This window comes from Musca domestica, unplaced genomic scaffold, assembly GCF_030504385.1.
Source record: "Musca domestica strain aabys unplaced genomic scaffold, Musca_domestica.polishedcontigs.V.1.1 135, whole genome shotgun sequence".
Classification (NCBI taxonomy): Eukaryota; Metazoa; Arthropoda; class Insecta; order Diptera; family Muscidae; genus Musca; species Musca domestica.
The window spans coordinates 309,089-324,397 of record NW_026712181.1 but is presented as its reverse complement, the minus strand read 5'-3'; the positions used below and the strand labels follow the sequence as shown (position 1 = coordinate 324,397).

Genomic DNA, 15,309 nt, shown 5'->3' with positions numbered 1-15,309 from the left:
ATACCAGAGGGGTGGGTTACCAAAAGGAGTGGACCGATATAAACCATCTCCGAACTTTATCTAAGTTTGAGTTATCGTGCGCACCAGCGAACCAGACAGACAGACGAACGGACATCGCAAGATCGTCTCCAAATGTCCTGAAACGGTTTTGGTCTAAAGTGACCTACGGTCTAAGATCGTTTTTTCGACTAGACACTTTTTGACCGCATCAAATGGTACATATACCCTCTCAAGCCATACGACTGAGGGTATAAAAATCTTTTAAATGTTCGTTCAACATTTTGAATTTTATACCCTGGGCACATCGGTGTCCACCACTATTGCATGCAGGGTATATGAATGTTTTTATTTCGTTAATAACACTTTGAAAAATACACTTTCGATCCCACCAATATATATGTGATCTTTATACGTTTTTCGACTTTTAATTATACCCTCTAACTTGGAAAGGATGGTATATTAACTTTATCATTCCGTTTTTCGACTTTTAATTATACCCACCACCTTGGAAAGATGGTCCGTCTGTCTATCTGTCTGTTGAAATCACGATACAGCCCACATTATTTGTCGTAGAGCGTCAAAACTTAGCAGAAGAAAGTTTGGTATAGCTCCCATACCCACATCCCACATCCAGATATTCGGTATTTTGATGAGTTTTGCCAGATTTCTTCGCTGATTTCTCTAAAAATTAGTATTTTTGAGTCCCAATGGGTTCTAGCTCCGTTACCGAAATATTGTATGTATAGGTTCACGTTTTTGTATAGCCCCATATAGCGGTACCTCCCGAAATTCAATATTTTGATGATTTTGTGACATTTTCCCACGAATATGTCTAAAAATTGGTATTTGTGGGACACAGTGGGTTCTAATGTTTCCTTTACCCTAAGGTAGAGGGTATTAAAATTTGGCACGGACGAACTTAATGTGTTTTACTTGTTATGAATATACGTTGTTGCTTTGAGAACCGTTTAAATGTAAACATCCATAACTTGCAGACTCACTTACCCTACATAAGGTATTTGAAATATTCCGTTATTTTTATAAGCATCTTTTTAATGAAAAAAAAACAGCTTAGGAAAATATTTCCTTAAAAGCCCGACAGATAAAAAATGCATTACAATTTTCATTATCACGTTTGTGTCTTAAGTCATTCGTTTCGAAAAAACCCCCTTTCGCCGACCAACTTCATTTCACAAAAGAAAATGTCTTCTTTATCTGCATAACGATGGAAATAAATGCATTTCAAGAATTAAACAAACAAATCAAAATCAATAGTCTAATGCCAGACGCAACAGCAACAAATGCCTTGGCTGCCCCACACACACACACACACACACAAACACACTCTAGCTCGCTGGCTCTTCATCTGGCCACCTCAGGCATATCCTCCTTTTGTTGCTCTTTATGTGTGTGCACTTTACTTAGCTAATTGTGTTTGCTTTTTGATCACGCAACAGATACAAATGGAAACGATTTTCAATGACTGTGAGAGAATCCGGACACCGGTTGATCGGCTGGATGGTTGGTAAACACAGAGATTTCAATGAAATTGATAAAAGTGTCTCCAGTCGTTTTGAAAACATCACTCAAGTCGTCGTCGTCGTCATCACGGACATCATCGTCGGTGTGTGTGTGTGTGAGTGATGGTGGTTAACTTGCGTATCTCAATGGTTGTTGGCAGCACCCAAAATGATGTTGTGGCCCAAGATGCTGCACTTGAAGTAGGAACAAACAAACATTGACAGCGTTTTGTTGTAAATCTCCAAACGACCAAGAGCCAGCCAGTTGTTAAATCCCATAAATAAACCATTATTTTCTTTCAAAGAGTTTTATGCATTTTTATACCCTACACCACAAGGTGGTCAGGGTATTAGGTCTTTGGGCATTTGCTTGTAACAGGCAAAAGGAAACGAGATAGACCCATAGTTCCTTTTGATGATCTGCATAGAATCACATTCTGAGTCGATTTATGCATGGTCACTCTGTCCATGTATTTTTGTGAACAAAGTACAGATCGCATTTATTGCCCGATCCAGATGAAATTTTGCACAAGTCATTTCTTTGACCCAAGGACAAACCCTATTTAAATTGGAGATAATCGGTAAAAATTTAGATATAGCGCCCATATATATCTTCGTCCGATTTGCCTTTTATTGTGCACCAAACGTGTCTATATCAGCCCGAATATTATGGAATTTTGTATATACAACCAAGTTAGGCCTGAAAATAAATATGCCAAATGTGATCGAAATCGGTTCAGATATAGCTATAGCTCCCATATATATTGTTCATCCGATTTGTTATTTTAGTCCTCCGCAGACGTAATATGCACTCTGTAACAATAATATTTGGAGAAATATATCAAATACAGCTCAGAAATACATTTACTAAATTTTATCGAGATCAGTTCAGATTTGGATATATCTCCCACATATAACTTCGTCCGATTTACCTTTTATTGTGCACCAAACGTCTAATATTTGCCCAAATCGGATGAAATTTGGCACTTACGACCGAATTGAGTCTAGAAGCTAGTATGTCAAATTTAGTGAAAATCGGTTCAGATATAGCTATAGCTCCCATATATACTGTTCATCCGATTTCTTATATTTCTTACCCACAGCCGTAATATGCACCCCCGAAACAACGATATTCAGGGAAATATATGAAATACAGCTCATAAATATCAGAATATAAGTTTTATCAAGATCGGTTCAGATTTGGATATATCTCCCATATATAACTTCGTCCGATTTACCTTTTATTGTGTACCAAACGTCTAATATTTTCCCAAATGAATTGAAATATGGCACATGCGACCGAATTGAGTCTAGGAGCTGGTATGTAAAATTTGATCGAAATCGCTTCAGATATAGCTATAGCTCCCATATATATTGTTCATCCGATTTGTTATTTTAGTCCTCCGCAGCCGTAATATGCACTCTGTAACAACCATATTTGGGGAAATATATCAAATACAGCTCAGAAATACCTTTGCTAAATTTTATCGAGATCGGTTCAGATTTGGATATAGCTCCCATATATAACTTCGTCCGATTTACCTTTTATTGTGCATCAAAGGTGCAATATTTGCCCAAATGGGATGAAATTTGGCACATACGACCGAATTGGGCCTAGAAGCTAGTATGTCTAATTTGCTGAAGATCGGTTTAGATATAGCTATAGCTCTCATATATACTGTTCATCCGATTTGTTATATTTGTTACCCACAGCCGTAATATGCACTCCGTAACAACGATATTCAGGGAAATATATCAAATACAGCTCACAACTAACTTTGCCAAATTTTATCGAGATCGGTTCGGATTTGGATATATCTCCCATATATAACTTCGTCCGATTTACCTTTTATTGTGCACCAAACGTCTAATATTTGCCCAAATGGGATAAAATTTGGCACTTACGACCGAATTAAGTCTAGAAGCTAGTATGTCAAATTTGCTGAAGATCGGTTTAGATATAGCTATAGCTCCCATATATACTGTTCATCCGATTTGTTATATTTGTTACCCACAGCCGTAATATGCACTCCGTAACAACGATATTCAGGGAAATATATCAAATACAGCTCACAACTAACTTTGCCAAATTTTATCGAGATCGGTTCGGATTTGGATATATCTCCCATATATAACTTCGTCCGATTTACCTTTTATTGTGCACCAAACGTCTAATATTTGCCCAAATGGGATAAAATTTGGCACTTACGACCGAATTAAGCCTAGAAGCTAGTATGTCAAATTTTGTGAAGATCGGTTCAGATATACCTATAGCTCCCATATATGTTGTTCATCCGATTTGTTATATTTGTTACCCACAGTCGTAATATGCACTCCGTAACAACGATATTCAGAGAAATATATCAAATACAGCTCAGAAATATCTTTGCCAAATTTTATCAAGATCGGTTCCGATTTGGATATAGCTCTCATATATATCAAATGGGCAAAACAAGTCCGAATTTTAAAGATGCTTCGGCATATTTAGTCATTTGAACTTTAAATTATAATCATAGCGGGTATGATTGAATTCTCCCATAAAAATGTTTAATTGTTATGCGGAGCTCTACTAAATTAGCAAAATGGTGTAGGGTATCATAAAGTCGGCCCCGCCCGACTTTAAAACTTTCTTTACTGGTTCTTTCTTTATTTTTTGAATTTTGTTTAATCGTGTGTGTGTGTCGTTTAGGATGGCTATTTCCATGGCACCCAACCACATTTTTCCATTTTTTTTGCCCATAACAACCATCGACAGAGTTTAACATTCGTTTCTGATCTTGTTTTCCAGATATCGACGAATGTGCCGGTGGACCTTGCGAGCATGGTGGCACTTGTATTGATCTAATCGGCGGTTTCCGTTGTGTTTGTCCCACCGAATGGACAGGCGATGTATGTCAAATGGATGTAAACGAATGCGAAATGAGTTATCCTCCACCATCGCAGCAAAAAAATGCCGGAGTGGCCTCCTCGTCCAGTTCAAGTACTTCATCGTCCACTTCATCCACCTCCTCGACCCTTGGCAATTTTACATTGGCCAACATGATGGGACCCTGTGTAAATGCCCGCCAATGCCTTAATCTGCCCGGCTCGTTTTCATGCGTTTGCCTTGAGGGTTGGGGTGGTCCAACGTGTGCCACCGATTTCGATGATTGCGTGGGCCAATGCAAAAACGGTGCCACTTGCCGAGATTTGGTTAATGATTATCGCTGTTTGTGTGCAACTGGATTTACAGGTATGTATCGATGCAACACCAAAAAAACAAATGCAACAACTTATCTGCACAAATCGATGGCCAACCAGCCATCCGGCTAGCCACAGAGGAGGCTTAATCAAATAAACTATTTTTTTTTTTCTTTTGCTCTCGAAACAAGTGTAGATCATTTTGCCAGTTCAGTTGGTTATCGGTGTGACGATTTTGTTTGTTGACTTGGTTTTTTGGTTGGCTTTCTGCTTTTAAGAGGATTTTGAAAATGCCACACGGTATTGCATTTGCCTTTTGGCGGGGATAACGACTTATTTGTGTTGGCGTAGTTGTGTTACATTTTAGCCGGATTCCAAATTCATATGTTACTCGAATTGGCTGTGAACTGAACTGAAAGAAAAAAATCTTAAAATTTGAGAAAATATTCGTAGTTGTTTTAAATTTTTGACTGATTAAGTAATACTTGTTTTTTGGGGGAAAACTTGAATTATTTTTAGGTGAATTTAAATATTTGTTAATGGGTATAGTATGTCAAGGTGTGGGAAGAAGTCGCTGAAATGGTTTAAATAGAAAATGTTTAATTTTTAACCTACGATTTTGTAAATATCAGAATCGCGTTTTAAGAAGGTAAGAAGAAATCCTAAAAATGTTTTCACAAAAACATATGAATTTCGGTCATTAAATCCCTTACAAAATTCTTGATTTTCACTAAGAAGTCCTTGAAAAAATCCACAATTTTTGGAAAGAAAACTAAAAATAAATAAAATAATATAAATAAAATAAATAAATAAATAATAATATTCTTAAAAATTCTACGATCAATATTTTCCTAACAAAAATTGAGGACTCCAGCCCTATATCTTCACCCAATAGCAAATATAGTGCCATTCAGTACTTTTCGTACAAATATAGTGCACATTTTCGAAACCACCTTCATATATTCAGGCTACACATGAATATCCATTCAAAGACCAAACTTCAAGTTTCAAGCACTATCCCTTCACCCAATGCCGAATTTAGTGCCACTTAGCACTTTAGCACTACGTGTTTCTTTAAAACCTGTTCTATTTTTCAATTTCAGATACCAACAGAGACCTCAATATACAATTTGACAACTTCAGCTCTCTTCCTTCCCCCAATACCAAAATTTAGTACCATTTAGCACTTTTCGTACTATTATAGTGCACATTTCAACAATTCCAGAAACCAACAAAGACTTCAATATCAAATTCGATGGCTCCTGCCCTATCCATTCACCCATTACAAATTGTACTACTATTTAGTACTTTTCGAGCAATTATAGTACGGGTCAGAGATAAAGTTCTGAAATTTGATATTACGATAACTGTTGATATCTGAGGTTAAAATTTAGCGGTGGTTTTGGGAATGCCACCATCATATCTTAAACTCAGATTCCAACAGTAATCGTAATATCAAATTTCAAAATTATATCTCTATCACTTTTTCCAATACATAATTTAGTATCATTCAGTACTTTTCGTACAATTATAGTACACATTTCCGAGACCACATCCATATATCCAGGTTACACATGAACAGCGACCCTAATACCAAATTTCAAACTGTAAGCACTATCGTTCACCCAAAACTGAATTGTACCAAATAAAGCGCTATTTAAAACTTTTCGTGCACTTGTAGGACACATTTCCAAAACCACCTCCTTATCACAAACCAACTACCGCCAATACAAGTTTTCAAAATATCTACTTCATCCGTTCACCCTAAACCAAACTGTTCCAAATTTAGTACCATTTGATTCTCATAACTGTTTTGAGGTGTATCTGTTTAAATGGCAATATTTTTGAGAATTTTAGTACCATTTTAGAACTTTTCATAACCTTAAAGTTCGAGTTTCCAAAAAAACCCTTTGCACTCCAAAACATCCAAGAATAGTGGATTTTATTAAGAAAATATTTTCAAGGACAAAATGTTGGATTTTATAAAAAATATTTTCAAGGACTTCCAAAATCTTGGATAATTTCAAAAATGTTTTCAAAGGCACCTAAAAATAGTGAATTTTATTGAAAAAAAATATTTAAAAAGATTTCTGAGAATCGCGGATTTTAAAAAGATGTGTGGAATGTTAAGAATATTCTTAAGGACTTCCAAGAAAGATTTTCTGAAGAATATTTTCTAGGATTTGCAAGATCCCTGGATTTTTTGAAAAAAAATTTTCTAGGTCTTCCAAGAATCGTGGCTTTAATAAAGAATATTTTCTAGGAATTCCATGAATCGGGGAATTAATAAAAAAGATTTTCAAGGACCTCGAAAAAAACGTGGATTTTATAAAGAATATTTTCAAGGACTTCCAAGAATCGTGATTTTTTTAAACGATTTCCACGGATTGTGGATTTTATGAAAGTCCTTCAAGAAATGTGGACTTTATAAAAATATTTTCAAAAAATTGTGGATTTTTATAAAGGACCTTCAAGAATCGTGTATTTTATAAAAAATATTTTGAAGGATTGCCATGAATTGTTTTATAAAGAACCTTTAAAAATCGTGGATTTTATAAAAAATGTTTTGAAGGAACTCCATGAATTGTGGATTTTATAAAGGTGCTTCAACAATCGTGGATTTTATAAAATAATATTCAAAAAATCGTGCATTTTATAAAGGGCCTTCAGGAATCGTGGATTTTGTGAGAATTTTTTTCAAGGACTTCCAAGAATCGTGGATATTATAACGGAAAAGTGGATTTTACAAAATAATTTTCAAAAAAAAAACCTTGGATTTTATAAAATAATGTTCAAAAACTCACGAATTTTATAAAATAATTTTCAAAAAATCGCGGTTCCTCTTCTATTGAGCTTACGATCTCGTCACTTGAGTAAAAAATGTTTTTTTGTCATAGAAGTTATTTTTAAAATAACTTCTGGGGAGAATATCCCAGACAAAAAACAAGGGAACTGATGAGGATTGGTGGCTCTTACCGAAACCTAGGTATTCCCTGCCTTACCCCCTGGTAAACATTACCATCGTTCTCCACTAATAAACAAACGTTGTTTTTATAAAAACAACAATAAAAGGATTAAGCCTGACCATTTTGCAACAATAAAATCGCAGATTTTTTTTTAAAAAAAAATCAAAAAATCTTGCGTTAAATGAAGAACCTTCAAGAATCGTGGATTTTTAATGCACCTTCAAGAATCCGGGGCTTTCATGAATAGTGGATTTAAAAGTCTTCCAATATTATTAAAAATTATGGTTTCAAAAAATACAAAAAATTATTAATTGTTTGAAAAGTATTTTCAAGGACTTCAAGGTATCGTGGATTGTTTGAAAAATATTTTAAGAGCACTTTCAACGGACCTAATGATTCTTTGCAAAGAATCTTGAAATTCTTAAGATATAAAAAATTGATATTTTAAGTAAAAATTCAACGAAAGCTAACTTACTGAAAACTGGAAAAATTTTCAAAAACTTTTTGAATGCTTAAAAAACTAGGGACTTCCTAGATTAACAACTTGAATATTTTAAGAAAAAAGAGTACTTTCTGGAGTAAAAATCATGGGAAAATCTTTTTTTTCTACACTCCCCTTTTTTCAAACAATTTCCAAGGACCGTCTGCTAAAGAAAAAATACTTAAAAAACACTTTCAGACAAAAATCGAGATATTTTGAGACATTTTTCTTAATATCTTCCGAAAAAAAACCCTAGTATTATAACTTTTTGTTAGAAAACTCCTAAACAAAAACTAGGACTTCTGATAATATTTTCTTAAGGAGCTCCTGCACAAAAATAGGTGGATAATTTAAGAATTTTTTCAAGGACCTCCTAACGAAAATCGTGAATATTTCAAGTAAATATTTTTAGGGTCATCCATGTGGCAAATATTCTAGATTAACTGAATTAAAATCGGTTTGGGGTCTAAATAACCCAGAGCCGTTCCAAAACTTCATCTGACTACAATTCTTTCTGTTTTGGAAATTCAGAGACTGTAGATTGCTTGGCTACCCATATGTATAATAAAAAATGTCATTAAATGATTGAATGAGGAGATAAAAGCTCGGGCCCATAGCAAATACTGGAACAACATACAATTTTCTTTGCTAGTAGAAATTGGCAGCCTGAAATGTCAAAGTAGATCTAAACAAATTCAAAATTGTTGATTGAATCTAAAATCGGGACGTACAGTTGTTTTTCAGAACTCTAGAGAAAATAACGTGAACTCTATCTTGGTCAAATTTGCTACAATTAAAGGATAATGGATTTTGAAAATGGGTCGTATATTTTATTCCAATATTCTGGCAGATACCAGTCAGAAAAGATTTACGAATATGAGAAAGTGTTGTGAAGGAAGTTACAAATTTTTTTATACCTCCGTTTTATGGTGGGGTGGGGTGAGGGGTCTGTTCAATTTTTCCTACTCCAACAGTTAAAATGACCTTCGCTGACTATGCAGTTCTGGTCCGAACTTAATAAGACTTCTGAGATTTTCTCAATGTCACTGAGACCCAGTTTTGGACAATATACCAGACTCTCGTTCAAAATTAATACTTGTTATCGAATGTTGGCCCATATCACATATAAACACCAATTTTGTCCCCTTTGCAGCTCTCTGATGATACTCCAGACATAAATATTACATTTTCTAAAATACATCTACTACTAAAATACAACATTTGTTCTAGTCCCTCATAAATATTTCGGACAATAACTACAAAACACTTAATTTTATTCACCAACCTCGTTTTAAATTTTGCTTGTAATTGACAGTTGTTCCATTTTTTCCTTCGATATTTCGAAATTATTTATGCTTTCAATATTATTTTTTTTTTTCTCGCCTTTGTGTTATGCCGTTAATAATTTGATATGAATTTTATTTGTATTTGAAATTTTTGGTATTTTTTTTTTCTTCTTGCTTTCTTGGTTACATTTTCGTTTCTCGTTATTGGCTGGAAATCGTTGTCGCCGACTTGTTGATGTCGTTGCTGATATTGGCTGCTGGCCGTTGGTGAACAGGTCGTGATTGTGAAATCGATATTGATGAATGCGCTAATTCGCCGTGTCGTAATGGTGGCGAATGTGTGGACATGATTGGTAAATTCAATTGCATTTGTCCGCTGGGATATTCCGGTACATTATGTGAGGTAAGTGTGTTTGTGGAGATTTTATTTATCTTTTTTTTCGATTTTTAAGACTTTTTGAAACAATTTTTTTTCATTTTATTTATGTTTGCCAACAATTTGTTTTTAATGTTTATTAAATTATTTTGGTGTTTACATTGTTTTGCGCCTTGTTAAATTAATGAGATTTTAATGATGGCCAAAACATAAACTGCTTAACAAAGTATCATTTATTGTCCAAGTTGTCGTTGTAACGCTATTGAATACAATTTATTTATGGTTGACTTTTATTGCCTCGTCTGTTGATTGTGAGAACAAAAGACTCAAGACACATACATGGTGTTAACAGGCATTACCACGGCGGCAATTGTCTTAAGCAAACTTAGCTTCGCTTGTCTTACGCTCGCCTCCTTCAGCTCCATAACTTGACAGATTTCCATTGTTTGAACCTCCCAAAAATTGTCATTTTGATAATGGAAAGTATAACGAATTATTGAAATGGCATTGCACAATTTTCGGAAATTATTGAATTTTCAATTATTTATGGTTCGGGGTGTAACAATGTGCAATGAAATGGAGAAATAGAAATAGGAGCTAGAGGCAAGAGAATATGAACATTTAAAAACGAGATCAAGAGTCTTAAAAAATTGAATGGGTTATAGAAGTGGTTTAGGAAGAAGGTCTTTTCCGCAGAATAGCAGAAGGTCGTATTTCTAGAAAAGAAGTATGTTTTCTTTATAGAAGACCAGGCAGGTCTTTTCCATAGAGAACCAAAAGATCTTCCCCACAGAAGTCCAAAAGTTCTTCTTCTGCATAGACAACAAGAAGGTCCTTTCCATAGAAGACCAGAAGTTCATCTCCATAGCAGACAACCAGGTCTTCTTCTTCATAGAAGCCCAGAAGGTCTTCTTCATAGACACCAAGAATATCTTTTCCATAGTAGACCAGGAGTTCATTTCCATAGAGAGTCTTTTCCATAAAATACCAGAAGGTCTTCTTCGCCATAGAAGAGCAGAAGATCTTTTCTCTAGAAGAGCAGAGGGTCTTCTCCATAGAAGAGCAGAAGGTCTTCTTCGCCGTAGAAAGCAGAAGTTCTTCTTCTCCATAGAAGAGCAGAAGGTCTTCTTCGCCATAGAAGCCCAGAAGAAGGTCTACTTTTCCATAAAAGCCCAGAAGAAGGTCTTCTTCGCCATAGAAGAGCAGAAGGTCTTCTTCGCCATAGAAGAGCAGAAGGTCTTCTTCTCCATAGAAGAGCAGAAGGTCTTCTTCGCCATAGAAGCCCAGAAGAAGGTATTCTTCTCCATAGAAGCCCAGAAGAAGGTCTTCTTCGCCATAGAAACCCAGAAGAAGGTCTTCTCTTCTCCATAGAAGACCAGAAGAACTTCTTCAGAAAACCAGAAGAAGGCCTTCTTCTTCATAGAAGACCAGCTGAAGGTCGTCTTCTCCATAGAAGATCAGAAGAAGCTCTTCTTCTCCATAGATTACCAGAAGGTCTTCTCTTCTCCAAAGAAGACCAGAAGTTCTCTTACTCCACAGAAGACCAATAGGTTTTCTTTATTTGTAGAGGGTCAGAGAGCCCTCTCCCTGTCAGATTTTTACCATAAAAGCCCAGCCAAAGGGCCTTGGACTGGTACTCCATAACCAGAAGACTTTGAATAGGTCTTTTGTGGCTGAAAGACCTCTAACAGGCCTTCTGGTCGTAGAAGACGTTTGACAGGTCTTCTATGGCTGAAGAACATTTGACATGTTCTCTGTGCCTAGAGAACCTCTTACAGGCCTTCCCTAAACAGAAAACTTTGGATAGAATCGGAAGACCTTTGACAGACCTTATGCGCCTGGAAGACCTTTGGTAGGTAATCTATTGCTAGAAGACATCTGAAAGGTTTTCTGTAACCAGAAGACTTCTCCGACGCCTTCCATAGCTACAAAGTTTTGGACAGGTATTCCATAGCCGCAGGACTTTGGATAGGTATTCTATGATCGGAAAAGCTGTGAGGATCATTCGTGCGTAAAAGGCGTTTGACAAATCTTCTATGGTTTTGACGGTAGGTCATCTATTGCTAGAAGACATCTGAAAGGTTTTCTGTAACCAGAAGACTTCTCCGACGCCTTCCATAGCTACAAAGTTTTGGACAGGTATTCCATAGCCGCAGGACTTTGGATAGGTATTCTATGATCGGAAAAGCTGTGAGGATCATTCGTGCGTAGAAGGCGTTTGACAAATCTTCTATGGTTTTGACGGGTCATCTGTGTTAGGAATACCTCCAAAAGTCATTCTGTGTCTGTAAGGTTTCTCTTTTGTAGACCTTGCCAGAAGACCTGTCACTGGCTGGCTTCATTAATATAGCCCTTGGAGGAATCGGTCTTCCCCATAAACTCCTTACTCCCATTATTTTCCAAGTTTATGGTGAATATCTGTTATTTATGTAGCAGGCTGGTTGTGATACCCTAATGAGAGAATGTCTTATGGTTCCTAAGTAAGCTTCTTACCATTCACACACATACACACACACAAACATAGAAACTTCGTATCACTGTCACGGCCAATAATAAAAACATAAAGTTTGTGTCTTAAGTCTTTTGTTTCATTTACATATTTCCTTTTTAAAGTCTCTTAACAAACAGACATTTAAAAACTCCCCATCTTTACCAGCTAATTTATATGTTTCACATAGCAACATACACATACGGCACATACATATGTAAGTAATCGGCGGAACACGATTTTGCGGGCATGACATTGTTACAATTTAAATTACCTTTTTGGTCGATACAATTTAAACTATAAATAAGCATTTAAATAATGTTTCTATCGACACCTTCTTCCACCGAAAAAAAAAAAACAATCGAAAACAAAAAAGAATGTCAGCCGAAAAAATCACAAAAAAATAAAGCAATTAACAAAACGAAAATAAGGTTGATGGTGACAAATGAGTGGTGAGGAAGATATTTAATATTCTGCCCACATCGGGAGTGACACATTCATAACATTGATGGAATAATAAAATTGTAGCAATGGACGAATACCATTCCATCGCAGGCAGAGTAACACCTCGTGAAACTCTAATAAATTTCCATAGCGACAATGAAAATACAACAAAAAAAAAAACAACTTTGGGAATAATTAAAATGAGCTCAAATTATTTTTTTTTTTTCTTCGGCTGGGTATTCGACAGTATCTGATAATTTATGCCCACAAATTCTTTGTTGTTCCTCCTGTTGCTGCTGACTGGCTGCCCGGCAATTGTGGTGGCATATTTATAACAAAACTTAAATTGCTCAAATCTTCCAAAATTGAGTTTTAATTTAAAGCAAATGCCATTGTTTCATACAAATTATCGATCGTTAAGTCTTTCAACGAATGACCGGCCACATATTTTGTGGGCTTTATTGGTTTCAATACATTTTGGTCATACATAAGAAGCATTGGCCACAAAGTTGGTGGAAAGGAAACTACACCGGGCAAAGAGCCAAAAAAAAAACAGTTTAAGTAGACCGTGGAATACACAGCAACTTGGGTGATGATAGTTAGCTGAAGGACTGTAGTTTTGTGCGAAAAAAAACTGTGCAGTATTTTTTCAAAAAAAAAAATAAATAAATAAATAAAATAAAACCAGTAAAGAAAGTATTAAAATTGGGCGGGCCGACTTTATGATACCCTAAACCACTTTGCTAATTTAGTGGAGCTCCACATTTCAAAAGACTAAATATGCCGAAGCATTTGTATCTTTTAAATTCGGACTTGTATTGCCCATTTGATATATATGGGAGCTATAGCTATATCTGAACCGATCATCACCAAATTTGACATACTAGCTTCTAGACTCAATTCGGTCATAAGTGCCAAATTTCATCCCATCTGGGCAAATATTAGAAGTTTGGTGTACAATAAAAGGTAAATCGGACGAAGTTATATGTGGGAGATATATCCAAATCCGAACCGATCTCGATAAAATTTAGCAAAGGTATTTCTGAGCTGTATTTGATATATTTCGCCAAATATTGTTGTTACAGAGTGCATTTTACCGCTGCGGAGGACAAAAATAACAAATCGGATGAACAATATATGTTGGAGCTATAGCTATATCTGAAGCGATTTCGATCAAATTTGTCATACTTATATTCAGGCCTAATTTGGTTGTATGTGCAAAATTCCATACTATTCGGGCTGATATTACACGTTTGGTGCACAATGAAAGGCAAATCGGACGAAGAAATATATGGGAGCTATATCTAAATTTTTACTGATTATCTCCAATTTCAATAGGGTTTGTCCTTGGAACAAACAAATGATTTGTGCTAAATTTCATCTGGATCGGATAATAAATGCGAACTATACTTTGTTCAGAAAAATACAGAATGTGATTCTATGCAGATCATCAAAAGGAACTATGGGTCTATCTCGTTTCCTTTTGCCTGTTACAAACAAATGCACAAAGACATAATACCCTGAACACCTTGTGGTGTAGGGTATAAAAAGCGACGTGATCGAAGCCCGCGTCACCGTGGCCGAAAAATCGCTCGTGAGCTGAACATATCGCAATATTCCATGCGCAAATATTGAAAAATGAGCTCAGGGTAAAGCCATTGAAATTCCGAAAAATAGGCTCATAAGAGCTTAAGAGTTGCTTCGCTTGGCTGAAGGTGGTGAACTGCCAAATTTGAGGTCAGCTGAAAATGTGCACCTTCGGTTGACCACCAGAACTCAAACGCCTCACATGATGATGGTGTGGGCCGCCATAACAGCCGATGGTCGCTCTCCGCTCGTATTAATCGACCGTGGCATCAGAATAATGCCAAATATTATTGCGAAAATATTCTAGAGGGTGTATTAAAGCCTTGGGCACGCAAAACATTCAGCACCATCGCACTCAGAACGCTCCAGCCAAAAATGGTTACAAAATGAGGTTCCTCGCTTCATTTCCAGGGCACAATTGTGTCTGGAGTATTCGGGAAAGCAAGGTTGGCACTAAAAAATTCCATAGTGTTGATAACCTCAAGCAAGCGCTTAGCCGGGAATGGCCCGAAATACCGCAGAGCAACATTCGGTCAGCGTGTAACGGTTTCATTGGCCTTTTGAAGGCCATAATTTGTGCCAAAGGTGACCAATTCGAACAAATCTAAACTTATTCTAAAATTTGATGCTATTTCCGACATTGTTTGCTTTCATTCAATAAAATGTAAAAAATGTGCCGCTTGACTTTGTTGTAGTTTTTTAATTTCACCCTATATATATGGGAGCTATATCCAAATCTGATCCGATCTCGAAAATTTGACAGAGGTATGTTTGAGCTCCAAAAATTATCTGGTACCAAATACCATTGTTGTAGAGTGCATTTTACCAAATTTGATGTACTTGCTTCTGGGCTGAAATCGGAAATGCCACAATTTACTCCATTTGGGCTGATTTTAGAAATTTGGTGCACAATTAACCTGCAATCGGATAAAGGTATGTATGGATCTATATCCAAGTTTGAACCGATCTTGATAAAATTTG

General features: G+C 36.0%; 1 protein-coding gene across 1 annotated transcript in view; it reads left to right on the top strand.

Annotated features, from left to right (window-relative positions):
* LOC131800976 (protein serrate-like) overlaps positions 1-15,309 on the top strand; it is a 103,148-nt gene that overhangs the window by 47,151 nt on the left and 40,688 nt on the right. The window contains exons 9-10 of the mRNA XM_059118881.1: positions 4,309-4,752; positions 9,709-9,836. Coding sequence (XP_058974864.1) covers positions 4,309-4,752; positions 9,709-9,836 — 572 coding nt within the window. The remainder of the gene's footprint in view (positions 1-4,308; positions 4,753-9,708; positions 9,837-15,309) is intronic.